We start from the raw sequence: 13,089 nt of genomic DNA, 5'->3' as shown, positions 1-13,089 counted from the left end.
CCTTCTTTCCTAGGATTAATTCATCCTCCCAAGGATGATCCTTTACTAAGCACTAAAGATAAAAGGCACCAAAGAAGAAACTTCAGAAGTCTTTGCAATATTGGGATAGGCAAAGTTTCTTGGATATGACACCAAAACCAGAATTCATAAAAGAAGAAATTAATAAATTGGATTTCATCAAAATTTAAAATGGTTAAGAAGAAAAAGACGCAAAGGCTTTAAAGCATAATATTCATATAATACTGGAGTCAGCAGAGTTCACAGTGCAAGAACCCATTTTAATAAATGAAGTTTTATTGGAATACAGCTACACTTATTCATTTATGTATTGTTTTTAACTGCTTCTGTGATTCAGTGGGAAATTCAAATAGTTGCAACAGAGATCTTGCACCTCGCAGACCTAAAATACTTACACAATGGAGCTTTAAGAAATAGTTTGCTAATCCCCGATAAAAAGTATAGTCTGACCAATGGGTGCCCATGGTCACTATTATAATTTAGGTTCTCATCACATGGATTTTTTGTTCCCAAAACCTTGCCCTCATAAACCCATCTACCCATACACAGCAGCTTGAGTGCTCATTTTAACAATACAGTATAGACTCCATTATGTTACTCTCCTGCTTAACACTTTCTGATGGTTTCTCCTTGCAGTTTTGACTCCTTAGCCAAAGATCACCAAGACAATGGTTGAACTCAAAGTTGAGTTACTGGTTTGTTGTAATGAGGGAAGGCTACATATGGGGGTGGACTTTGGGGGCACCTTGATAAGGAAATGTTAGAGGGATTCCTTATAGAATTTACTCATGGGTTAGTTAATTTGGGGAAAGAGTCAATTAAACATGGTCTTGCTCCAGATAGGTGTTGCTATCAAAAAACAAGGCAATTCTATAATTGGGTATCTAGACAGTATTTTTTTTTATCTAGGAGAAGTTGATCTTCATTATTCAGGTGGATTAATACCCATCCAATACTAATCAAACATTGACTTCTGTCAGAGCTGGTTGTATACCTGTTTTGTGTGCTCAGCAGTTACAATAAAATCCAGATCCCTTTCCACACATAATCTTGTCACTAGTGAAAGAAAAAAAATGTAGCCCCTAATGTCCAGAATTAATCTGATGTTCACTGCCAGACTGTGATATTATTACAAGCAGGGCTGAGGCACAAAATCCAGTGAGCCAAAACAATCTAAACAATCTCATAGAATAACAACTTGGACAGTTACCTGAAACCATGATAAATGAGACAGAAAAGGCTACTTCATAATTTTGTCAACGTACAGACAGAAACAAGGTACTACAAAATACCCAGTCATAGTTTTTTTTAAAAATACTTTTTGAGGAACATGAGCCACATTACATATATATATATATATATATATATATATATATATATATATATATATTTCATTTATTCACATGTACATACATTGTTTGGGTCATTTCTCCACCCTGCCCCTCTTCCCCACCCTTCTCCCCCTCCCCCCCAGTTCCAGGCAGGTCCTGTTCTGCCCTTATCACTAATTTTTGAAGAAATGACGTAAGCATAATAAGGAAGACAAAGTGTTTTTTTGCCTGTTCTTTTCTTACAAACAAATTATTCTTTGATGAAATTCTTGGCCTGGGAACTACTATAAAACTTTTAACCAACTACTTTATGGGGTTTCCCTCCATTTTACAGATGCCTACTCATTACCTTTGTTTCTTTTCTTTTTATTTTGGTGGTACTGGGGTTTGAACTCGGAGTCTCACGCTTGCTAGAGAGGTGCTCTACCACTTTAGCTACTCTACCAGCCCTCCTCTAGTTTCTTATTGTCATTAACCTTAATTAGGTTGATTTGTTGCTCAGCATAAAGGGCTTCCATCTGCTTGATACTCATGGGCTCATCACATTTGGATGTAAGCACACAAATATGGGCTTGGTGCTTGTTTGAGGATCTGCCATCCTTATGATGACCTCATGCTACATTATCATGGATGGGGGAGAAGTCTTCAGCACCTCCTTTTTTTGAGACAAGGCCTCACTATGTAGCCCAGGCTGATTTCAAACTTCTAATCCTTTTGTCTCAGCCTGCCAAGGATTGGGATTACAGGTGTGTGTCATATAACCAGCTCTTCAGGAACTCTTGTAAGGCAGTAGTAATGTCCAGGCAAACTCCAGCAGCAATACCTTTCTTAGCCATGGTGGTTGGTCCATCTTGAATGGACTTCCACCTCCACCTTCACATGACTCCAAGGCAGCAAGGAAAGAGCTAACCAACTTTCTGACAGTGTCAAATCTAGAGCAAAGTTGTGCTCCCTTAGATTTTCCACCAAATCACACAACCACATAAAAGTTTCTAATACACTCTTACGAAGATAGCCCACAAGTCCTCATGGTGTTCATGCTTCCTTTCCAAAACAAGAAACTCAACTGCTTGGCAGCAGGTGTGTTCATCCTTGGCCCTGGCATTGTTCCTCTGCATACCTGGCTTCAGCCCCATCAGCTTTCTTTCATTTCCTTAAAGACAGGGAACTCATTCCTATCTTGAAGCTCTGTACTTAATAGTAACTTTCCCCTACTCAGGTCTCTTCATGGCTGACTTCTCATCAATGAGATCTCAGGGGAAGACTCAAGTGGTAGAATGCCTGCTTAGCAAGTGCAGAGGCCCTGAGTTCAAACTCCAGTACCACCAAAAAGAAAAGAAAAGAAGAGAAAGTATAGATCTTAGGAGAAATGTAACTCTCTGAGAATTAAGGTTTACTAAAATGGTACACCTTTTTTGAAAAGGATGAAGAGTCATGATGTAAGGCACAGATCAATTCATATGTATTAAGTCCTGGTTATATTCCAGGCTCCACTGGCTATTGCTGAGATTTACCAACCAGAACATATAGAAAACTAAATCTCCCAATCATAGTTTTACTTTCCTTCCCCTTGAATCTTTACTGACTAGGGTGCTGCTGGAAGGTTCCTGAGCAGCTCTTGGCTTAGATAGCTTCCTGCTCTTGCCTTCGTGTCACTAATCTCAGCAATTCTTTATCACCTTTTTGATTCCCTAATTCTTATCACTTGCTATATTATTGTGCTTGCCTATGTTCCCACAAGAATGCAAATTTCAAGAGGTCAGGGACTATGTTGTGTTCATCTCTGCGTCTTGGCACCTCTTACATTTCCACAAACAACTAAAATATATCTTATCTTCTTCTCAAAGAAGCCCTCCACTTCCAGCTACTTTCACCACCAACACAAACATAGTTATATTATTTACTTTTCCAGCTTTCATAGATTCTCTATTCAAGGTGTCACCTCCCTCCTCTATTCTCATCTTCTTTAAGATGAGAAGGCTCTTCTCAGAGAGCCCTGAGATTCAGTCATGTCTTCCAGCAGCCAAGCCCTGACAAGTGCTTCTGCTTCTAACTCCAGTGCTTTCAGCTGTCCCTCCCTTTTATTTTTCCTAAGGGCAAAATCCTAGTCATCCTTCAATGCCCAATTGCCAAAATGCCAAATTTCCAAAGTGTTCTCTCCAGTCGTCTTCCTTCCCTGTCCTTCAACAGATCTTTGTTATCTGCATAAACTGCTAGCCACACCTGACTTCTGTCACAGTTGGTTGTATAACTGTTGTCTTTCCCAAGAGACTGGGATATTGCATGTACAGGGAACTATTATAAAATAAGAATTTTTGTATTTATTTTGCAGAGTTCTTGTGAGAAATAAATGAGTTAATGCATGTAAACCAATTAGGACAATACCTAGCTCACAGTAAACACAATATGCTTTCTGTCATTATTATTCACTTCTGTATCCTCAGTACAGGCCCAAAATAGGTGTTAATATGTATTGCTGATGAACTTGATTGGACTGAGGCAGGTGACTTCCAAAAGATTGATCTTTAGAGCTTAGCACCAAGTTGGGAATGTTGGCATTTTTTGCCAGTGGCCTCAAGTTATTTGTATAGCTCTCAGTCTCCTGCTGCCCCAAGCTTTGGGGGGAAAAGTCAGGAATTATTAAGCAAGAGAAGAAAAACTAGTCCTGGTGCTCTAAGTTTTAGTACAGCATAAAGGTTGATATGACCTGAAGATATTTTCCTGGGAATATTGTTTTCAAAAGTCTTCCCTGGGAATCTTGTAAAAATGAGCTACCCTGAAAGAAAAAACATATTTAGCCATTACCTTAGCGTGTGTCCTAGTTCTCCTATTTTATTAGGGAGGTATAAGATAGGTGATTATCAGATTATAGTAGCGGTTGGGGCTGGGGAGGCAAAAGGAGTTGGGGTCATGAGCTAGGAAAGCTCCAAAGGATTCACAAGGACTGGGAGCTTTAGAGGCCAAGAGCTTCAAAGGATTATTAGAAGTAAGGGAATAGAAGGAGCTGGATGCCAGACAATGAGAAGGACATAAACAGAGGTCCTAGATGTCTTCTAGTGAGGCTGATCTAATGGAGAAGCAGGGAGAGCTGTGGGGGTCTTCACAGACTTACACTGTACTTCTCATTCTTTCACTTTCTAACTGGAATACCAGGGCAGATTTCTGAACCAATTTCTTTGACTCCCTTATGCTATGTGTTTAATGAAGGTATGGAGCTAAATGCAGTTGAAGTTCCTTCCTATGTTACGAAGAGGGTGTGGGTATATGGCGGGATGATTGTAAGTCAAAACGCAGGCGTTAACATATCCTGGGTGGTGCCTTGGTATGCGTGTTTTCTTGGCTCCCTCTAGAACCTGCCAGGCTTCTCCAGGACGTGTTGGACTCCACCTACCATGAAAGCCATCTTCTGGGTACAGTGAATAGCCTGGGCCCCGACTCTCCAGATAGATGGATTATTCCTGGAGGCTGAGACTGGTTGGTCTTTTATGATTAAAGACCAATAGGTATGGTCTAGGTTGTGACCAGATCAGTCCTAGTTAGCAAATAGTATTCTCTGAGCTATTCACAGAGCTCACTTCTTCAAAGTCTAACATGAATCTAAGCTACTTGGGACAGCAAGTATACTTGAGGTTTGTATGTCAGTTACAAGTAGTTTTAGATACTCAGTGTATCTAAACTATATAATAACCTATGAAGTCAGTTAGTTGTCATCATTTCCATTTCATAAATGAGGAAGCTTAGAAAAAAATGACTTGTCCCAGTTTAGAAACTTATGTAGGTTTTGTTAAAGAGTGAGGTCTGGTACAAGTCTGTACTGGCTTTGTTCAAGGACAGTGAATTAGAGATAGAGAATGGATTTCGGAATAAGATGATTTTGATTACCAGGTGTCCTGCGGCATGGGTGTAGTAGAGTGGGTTTTGAAGCCAGAATTAGAACTTCATCCTTGACACATGCCAAAAGTTCAAACTCAGTCAAATTAATGCTCATTGTCATTTCCCTCTTCTGTGACAGAGATATTTCATAAGATTAAATGACATAAAATGGTATAGAGCTGCCTGCCATGTTATATACATTCTTTTCTTTTATAGTACCTTGAATGTGTGCGTAGAAATACAGAATCTCACAACAGTTTTTCATATTTTCTCTTAAATGTTTTTCTATAATTTACTTTCTACCTCCAAACTAACTAGAAATAGGCTAGTCAGAGGTCTCATCAGTCAAAGACTGGATGGGGAGTAAGTACTTGAAAGTAAACTGTCCAAAAAGAAATCATCCTTATACAGCTACATATTCGAGGGCAAAGCAGCACTGGCCTGGTGGAGAGGCCATTCAACCTATTCTGTACTGACTGGCCCCAGTTTTGCCCAGTGGCTTGGCATCATGGAGATTTATCCAGCACGCTTGATTGAACCTGGTCCTGACTGGGAGGATTACATTTCATCCACTGCTGAAATCACTTGAAATTCCCCTTGTTCATCCAAAGACACAGAAATAAAAGAAGCAACTTGTGGTCTTGCTGAGAAGAGAACTTTATTGTTAGCTATCCTTGCATCTTTTGTTTTCTATGTGCCTAAAATAGATTGATCAAAGAAACATATTTCAAGGATTCCAAGCAAGTGGATTTTATCTCACACTCCACACATTTCATTGAAAGATCAAATTTTCTTTCTCCTTTATCTTTTTATCTGTAGTCTTTAGCACTCTGTTGATGCTTTTGTGCTGAAACCAAGTTTTTGTCTTGTTTTGAAATCACTTTTCACCATTTGAATGCACCAGCACTCAGGGTTCACTCTTGAGTCTGACACTTGAGGTGGAGGGTGGGACGAAGTAGGAGGCCAAATAATTCTTTCAAAAGAATGCCCCAGCCCAAACACTACATTGATATCACACACACAATAGATCAACTGAGGTCCCAATTCTGCTTCCCCTACTTCCTCTTCACCAATCCCCTTTCTCATTCTGGTAGAAGTCTCTCTGCTCTTTCATCAAAATTTTGCCCAATGTGCTAAAAATTCACAAACAAGTCACTCTCAACCATCTTTCAGATGTGTTTCCCTGAAATGTTCCCTCATCCTCTCTCTGACCAACGAACACAATGAGTCATCCATTGGGCTTTCATCCACAGCAGTCTGAAATAACAGTCATACCAAGGCTATGACTTTACACTTTCCATTTTTATTAAAACTGTTACTTCCCTCAATCCTGCTTAATCTTAGAGCTAATTCTATTACATGCTTGGCTTTCAAGTTTGGGCTAATTTGCAACATTTTTGTAAGTCATCCTCTTAACATAAGAAAAATTATTTCTTACCCATGCAATTCCTTGACAGATATAGGAAAACAGAACCTCTCTCTCTGTAGACAGAACTTTTCTTTTTGCAAAGTTAGGGTGCATAAAACTAAATTTATGCACCTTCTTAAAATACTATATAGTTATACCTGAGTTTCTGAGATTCTATTCATATACAGATCTAAGTACCAAGAGAATAAAATTTAAAGACCCAAGGGAATAAAATTTAAAGAACAAAAGTCTCTTGAGTCATGGCTCCCTAAAAGCTATATACTTCCAAGGGCTGGAGGTATAGCTCAGTGATAAATTACCTTCCACATCTCAACCCAGCACTTCAAAAACAACCCATGAGGGGCTGAGTGCCATCTCTAGCCTGGAAAATGAAAACAAAAACAAACAATCTATGTACTTCCACAGTGTTCTCACTATCCCTATCGGTTTTATAAGACACACATCTAGAACACTGAACTTTTGTCAATCTGTCCCTCATTCAATTTATCCATTTTAAGAAAATATGATGCAATGTCTATCCACTTAGATCTCACATGTGTTTGCATTTTTGTTATATGGCTAAATGATCACTTTTCCCTATCTTTTTCTAAGGGATTTCCCCACACTTGTTTTGAGGCATGTTGCTAGTTTCTTGAAGGGAAAAGTGATACATAGCTCTTAGCTGTGCTGGGAACACACTTGGTAAAGACTAGCTGCTTCTGTGAGCTACAGAGATAGACATCCTCCAATCTCCTCCCATTCAACACTTGTACTGTTCCTGGGCTCTCTGCCACGTTAAACATACCTCTTATGCATAAATATTCCTTCATATGCAGCTGAGCAGAGCTTAAACTAGGCTCCAATGATTTCTGAAACTTTACAGGTGTCTGTCCTGCCACATCTGCAGGACATTGAAACACTGGACTGAGGCCACTCATTTCAGATCCAGAAAGTTCAAAATCAGTTTTTCCTCATCATGAAATTTTAGTCATACCTCTCTCCATTAAACAAAAGTATTATCCCGATAAATCTAAAAATTTTACATTAATAAGCAGATAATATTTATTAACCAGAACTGCTGCTATCAAGCAGAAGAAACAATTTAAATAAGACAAGCTTGAATGAAATAGCCTTTATATGTTTATTTGGAAACGACCTTTACCAAAATTAAATTAAATAAACCAAACAATAAGCCTCTAGTGGTAGCTGGACCTAAAATGTTTATTTTCACCTACCTTTATTCTGAGCAGTCAACTCTTCCTTTTTTCTCCATAATTTTTCTTTATTTTGTACTCAACCAACTTCTGAGACACAACTCCTGTTTCACTCTCCCTCCTCCAGGAAATTATTTCTTCCTTCATTGACCTTTAATTCCTAACACCCTGGCTTTATAATTCACACACACACACACACAACATTAATAGATCATGTCGCCAATTTCCACAAATGCGTAATACAAAGGAGAACTCTACTCCCCCTCCTGATCTGTCACAAGACCTAGCTGAGCCCTGTTGTAATATTGACTTCATAGAACTTTGGATGTGGACTCACATGGGAGAGGATACAAGTCATATCCCACCTCAAACAAGTTATGGGAGCTAGCCATCTCTGACTCATAGTTGGTTTAATAAAGATGCTTTGATTATTTAAAGTAAATTGATGTGGCCCCTCAGTCCAAGATCTTGATATGGATCTTAATTATAGATAAGTGTAAAATAAATGATGTTTGAGAACTTTTAGATTTACACCTACTACTAGAAAATGGTCCTCACTGCAAGTGACTTTTCCCATGAATGTCCGCATTTCCCTGCACTCCATACTATGTGTGGTTCTCTCATCATTACGTGCAGAACTCTGCCCATTTGATGTGCAGCAGAGCCTTTACTGTATATTGTTTCTGAATTTCTGGAAGTCCCAGCATAGCCTCACTTTCTCCTCATGACTAAATCCAAAGAATGTGAGGTGATAGTTTTGTGACTTTTTAACTTGAGTAGTATTCCACCCACTGTCTGTGAATGCTTGGGACACCAGTGCCTTATTGTATCACTGGATGGCTGATTGCAGTAAACATGAGGTAACCTATTAAAACAATGCCCAACTCAGAAAGTACAGCAATAAATACATTAGCACATACTTTAAGCCAGGATGAATTACTGCACATTCCCAGCTTTTAAGGTTTGAAATCTGGTGGGTTTCATCTTTTCCTGAAACAGAATTTTAAGATCTACAGGTACTCTGTTCTTTGCCAGATATGGGCAACAAATACCGCCTTTAATGCTATGGTTTGCTGTTAACTTATGAAGATGTAAAATGGGACTTATTTTTCAGTACTGGGGGTATACATGGACATATTTTCTAACCCTCTGAGACGAAGAGACACAGTGATAGAGGTTCACAATTCCCTCTAATTACAGTGAGGACCTTGGTTCAAACTTAGTGTTCCACGTGGAGCTATGTGACTTTAACTGAGGCTCTGTGAGCCTGATTTTTCATCTGCCAAGGGGAATAACACCACTTCTCTCACAAGGTTGTTGTAAGTTACACATAATACACACTGTATTATGTAAGTTTTATATAATGCACACTGCCTCAATACAGCAGATATTCCATAAATGTTAGCTATTATTATTTTTTACTGTGTTAGAGTTTGGTTAGAAAATCATGACTTTCAATTTACTGGTTCAGTCTTCTCAGAATTCATCCAAATCTAGAGTTAGAATATTATCTCTTCTAAGGTTGTTAAATGCCTGGAAAGGTTACTTAGTGGGCAGGAGGGTTAGGGCACTAAGTTGGAAGGATATCCCTGCTTTCAATCTCTTATACCCCCAACACACATGCATGTAAGCATGCATGCATCCCAGACTAAATCTGTATGTCCATTTGTCCATGTCTCCACTTCTACTTGATGAAAATGCTTGTAGTCTTAAAGGTTTTCAAAAACTGAAGATGGGGAAATGAGCCCCAGAAAACTATATGTACTCCATTAAAACAGAAAGTAAGAAAAAGAGAGAGGGCTACATTTTCTTGTCCTTAGCCATGTAATAGCTCTCTTGTGCTGGGATTCCCATCTGATGAGAAGAAATGACATGAAGGTCATGGATGGACCTCACCGTCCACTGTGAAAGCTCTTGAAGCACCTTTAGGCCCCACAGCTTCTTCTCAAAGAGGCCTTCTCCAACAGCAACAGGCATTCCATCAGCCTCATTCGGGGGGATCTTGTGTTCCAGAAGCACCATTAACTCCTCTAGCTGGTAGGCAAAGGCAGAAACTTGGAGCAGAAGGGTATGTATTGCCTGATGGAAGTCACTTTCAGTTGGGGTAAAATGCACCTGCTGGTCTTCCAAAAGCTTGGCTAACATAACATGGAAGATACGATAAGCTTGGAGGTTCTCTTGGAGTCGCTCTGCCTCGGTAAGCTCACTCCACTGATCAGTGCTTGCCACTGGCACACCATCCACAGAGTCCAGGTTGACATTCTTGTTCAGGCCCTGATGTGTCACCTGGCCAAGGATATAGGGAAACACACCTTCTGTAATTACCCTAGTATCCTTACTTAAATCACATGTAAAAACCTCCTTTACCTCCCTAGTCAAGGATCCAAGTTGTAAGAAAGTAAAGTGTCTAGAATGGAAACTTCATTTGGGATCCATGACTAGACTTTACTCCCTAAAATTGAATGTCTGCGCATTTTCCCTAGAAGAATGCTCTGCTTTCATCAAGTTCTAAAAGGTAGAAACTAGTGATTTCCAATTTGTCTTTCTCACTCCAGACTTTATCCTGAAAACTGGAATATTTTAATCATAGTGGAGTTTAAGTATTTTAAACATACATAAAGGCACTGATCACATAGGGAGACTGAAAGCCATTATTAAGTAATTTCCTACACTCCCTACCCCCATTGTTCATTCTTAATGGTGATGAGATCAATCTTTTTTAAAATACAGGAATCAATTTTTTTAAAGTTAATCTAACTAGCTGGACTATTCAAAGATAAACCAATTCTCAGAAAACTTAAATTTAGAACTTCAGGTAGGGGCTTGGAGTATTATCACAGCAGGTCATAGGTGGAAATTGATTGGGTATCCTCGTATCAGAAAACAAACTTGAAACTCCACGGTTAATTCCTAAAGAATTTGACACTTCCATAGACTCCAGGGAATACTTTCAATAGCTTTCTGTTTAGACACATGGACACTGTTGATGTGTAATACTAAAATGTGGGTGACTTATCCTGTGTAGAAGTTGGTTGGATTTACAAATTTCCCAAGTTCATAGTACTCTTCCTCCTAATCCTATAAACCTCTTCCATTTACATAGCTCAAAAATTCAGAACAATGTCTATGAAGAACCCAAACTTAAGAGGGCCATGGTTAATGGATTAGGATTCAGAACAAAGGCAATCAAATTAGGAATAGCCTCCAAGATATAAAGTAAGCCCACGTGAATCCATGTATTTTCTCATTCAAGGAACAGCATGTCTCCTAAACAATCTGAGGAAGACAGTAAGTTACATAAGTTTCCTCAATGGAAAAGCCCATGTCATAATAGGTGTCCTATATATATATGAGTGACTGTATCACCATGCAGTCATTATAATTGGTTATGGGGCTGGAACATGATGGTGAGGAGTTGGAGTAGAAGAAATGAAGGGAAATGGAAATAGATAATAGTAAAATAAGACAACTTACATAAGATTCCATAAGAGAAGTCAGGTCTGAACGAATCTTCCTTGCTAGCCAGATAGAGCGGCTACAGAGGTCCTGGCGGTGAAGGGTCAGGGGTGAATGCTCTGCAAAAGCCATCCCCTAATTCAACTGTCCCAAGAAACAAATGAGCGGGTTTGCTTCTGTCTACATTGGCCCAAATAAGAAATGTGACTCTCACAGACTAAGTCCACACTGGGCATTCTTTAATGGGATTGTGCACCCCCACCCCCACCCCGTCTGACTCAGAGGTGGCAGCAAATTCCTGGCTGTGGATTTTTTTGCCTGTGGAATCAAAGGGCCCTTTTAATAAGCTTTTTTTTTTTTCCCCTCCAGTCTCTGCCCATCTCTTTCCTCCACTCAGTACTTAGCACACTTGTTTTATGTCATTGTTTTGCTTTTGTACTTAGCAACAAGGTCACTATCACACTAATCCTCATGACACCCTGGCCTAATGTAATTTATTTTATATACAATATAATCAGTTCATTTTATTATCCCTTCCCTTATGCTCCTCATGTCTGTCTTTTTGTTCTGACCTGGCAAAGTGTTCATTAAGTGTTACTGATGTAGGTGCCATTTATTAAACATACACCATGAATTACATACTGTATAAAGGCTTTAAGAACTTCATTTGATTCTTAGAATAATCCTGGGATAAATATTAGTTTTCCCATTTTATACAAGGAAAAAGCTTGAAGAATTAAAATCCAAAATCTAGGCTCAAATTTATATACAGTTCATTGGTTCTATTGCTGTTTTCTCCACTGACTTTCCAATTTCTTTAGACAGCTCACATTTTGTGCAAGAAACAAAGATTACATGAAACAGGTCATCTCTCCCCTCTAATCCTTTTGCTTCAATTATATCTAAAAATCAGGGCTTGAGGTATGGCTCAACCAGTAGAGTGCCTACCTAACATGAAGTCCCAAGTTCAAACCCCAGTACCACCAAGGAAGAAAAAAATCAGCTAATAAAGTATCTCTACTCTCAATCATAGTGCCTTCTTGGTAGCTACAGGATGTGGAAGGCACTGTTTAGGCCTGTACTCTTCCAAAGGAAACACCCAACCCTATGTTGGTAATATTTGTCAGGCAGCTGCTCTCAAGTGACAACATGCTTCTTTTTTTTCCACTGTCCCAGTCATTCTCCTTGCTTAACAAAATAAGAAAATGAGCTAGCCTTTGAAAGAGAACAAGAACTAAAACATGTTCAGAAAAATTAGAACAAATGAGTTAAAACCTGCTTGGAGAGTTGTCATTCTACTGCCTTTCACTCAAGAGTGACGACAATTGGGTAAAGTGTGCAAATTTCATCCCCAATGGATCAATTAGTGTCCACCATCTCTCATAATAGATGCTGCCATGTAAGTTGGAACACATGCCATTTCATAAGCAAATTTACAAAGGTAAACAATAAATGAGGCATGTAAGAGAAAAAGAAACAAGACCTGGTTAGCCATGACAGTCAAACTTTTGGTAGGAAGATTATCGTTTTGCTGTTGTTGTTAGTACTTGAGATGGAAGTATTAATTTTTGTGGAGCACTTAAATATCAAGGTTTTGTCACTATCACAGTGAGGTTTCCCTCATAGCACCCAATGTTCTTCTACTAGATGAATAGAGCTAGATTTCCTAATAGAAAGCTACTGAAATATCAAGGTTTCCAAATTTGCTGATCACAGAATCACTACAGCATTTCAGCATTAGAAATCAAGAACTCAGTCAGAAGTGTGGTTCTCTAAACAAAGAGCAACC

The 13,089-nt window shown here is 39.0% G+C and overlaps 1 protein-coding gene across 1 annotated transcript; it reads right to left on the bottom strand.

Annotated features, from left to right (window-relative positions):
• Positions 1-5,855: 5,855 nt before the first annotated feature.
• Cntf (ciliary neurotrophic factor) lies at positions 5,856-12,982 on the bottom strand. Its single transcript, XM_020159311.2, has 2 exons — positions 11,319-12,982; positions 5,856-10,130 (listed from the first exon to the last, which is right to left on the bottom strand). The coding sequence occupies exons 1-2, from the start codon at positions 11,430-11,432 to the stop codon at positions 9,645-9,647; spliced, it is 600 nt and encodes a 199-aa protein (XP_020014900.1). The 5' UTR covers positions 11,433-12,982; the 3' UTR covers positions 5,856-9,644.
• Between the last annotated feature and the right edge of the window lie 107 nt (positions 12,983-13,089).

This window comes from Castor canadensis, chromosome 1 (genome assembly GCF_047511655.1).
Source record: "Castor canadensis chromosome 1, mCasCan1.hap1v2, whole genome shotgun sequence".
Lineage (NCBI taxonomy): Eukaryota > Metazoa > Chordata > Mammalia > Rodentia > Castoridae > Castor > Castor canadensis.
This window is presented reverse-complemented; position numbering and strand designations above follow the sequence as displayed.

Bases quoted from the DNA above. Each gene is read 5' to 3' on its own strand.
- Cntf (XM_020159311.2), bottom strand. From the start codon at position 11,432: ATGGCTTTTGCAGAGCATTCACCCCTGACCCTTCACCGCCAGGACCTC. The intron at 10,131-11,318 runs GTAAGTTGTCTT...ATCCTTGGCCAG, and splicing joins CTTCTCTTATGGAATCTTAT to GTGACACATCAGGGCCTGAA.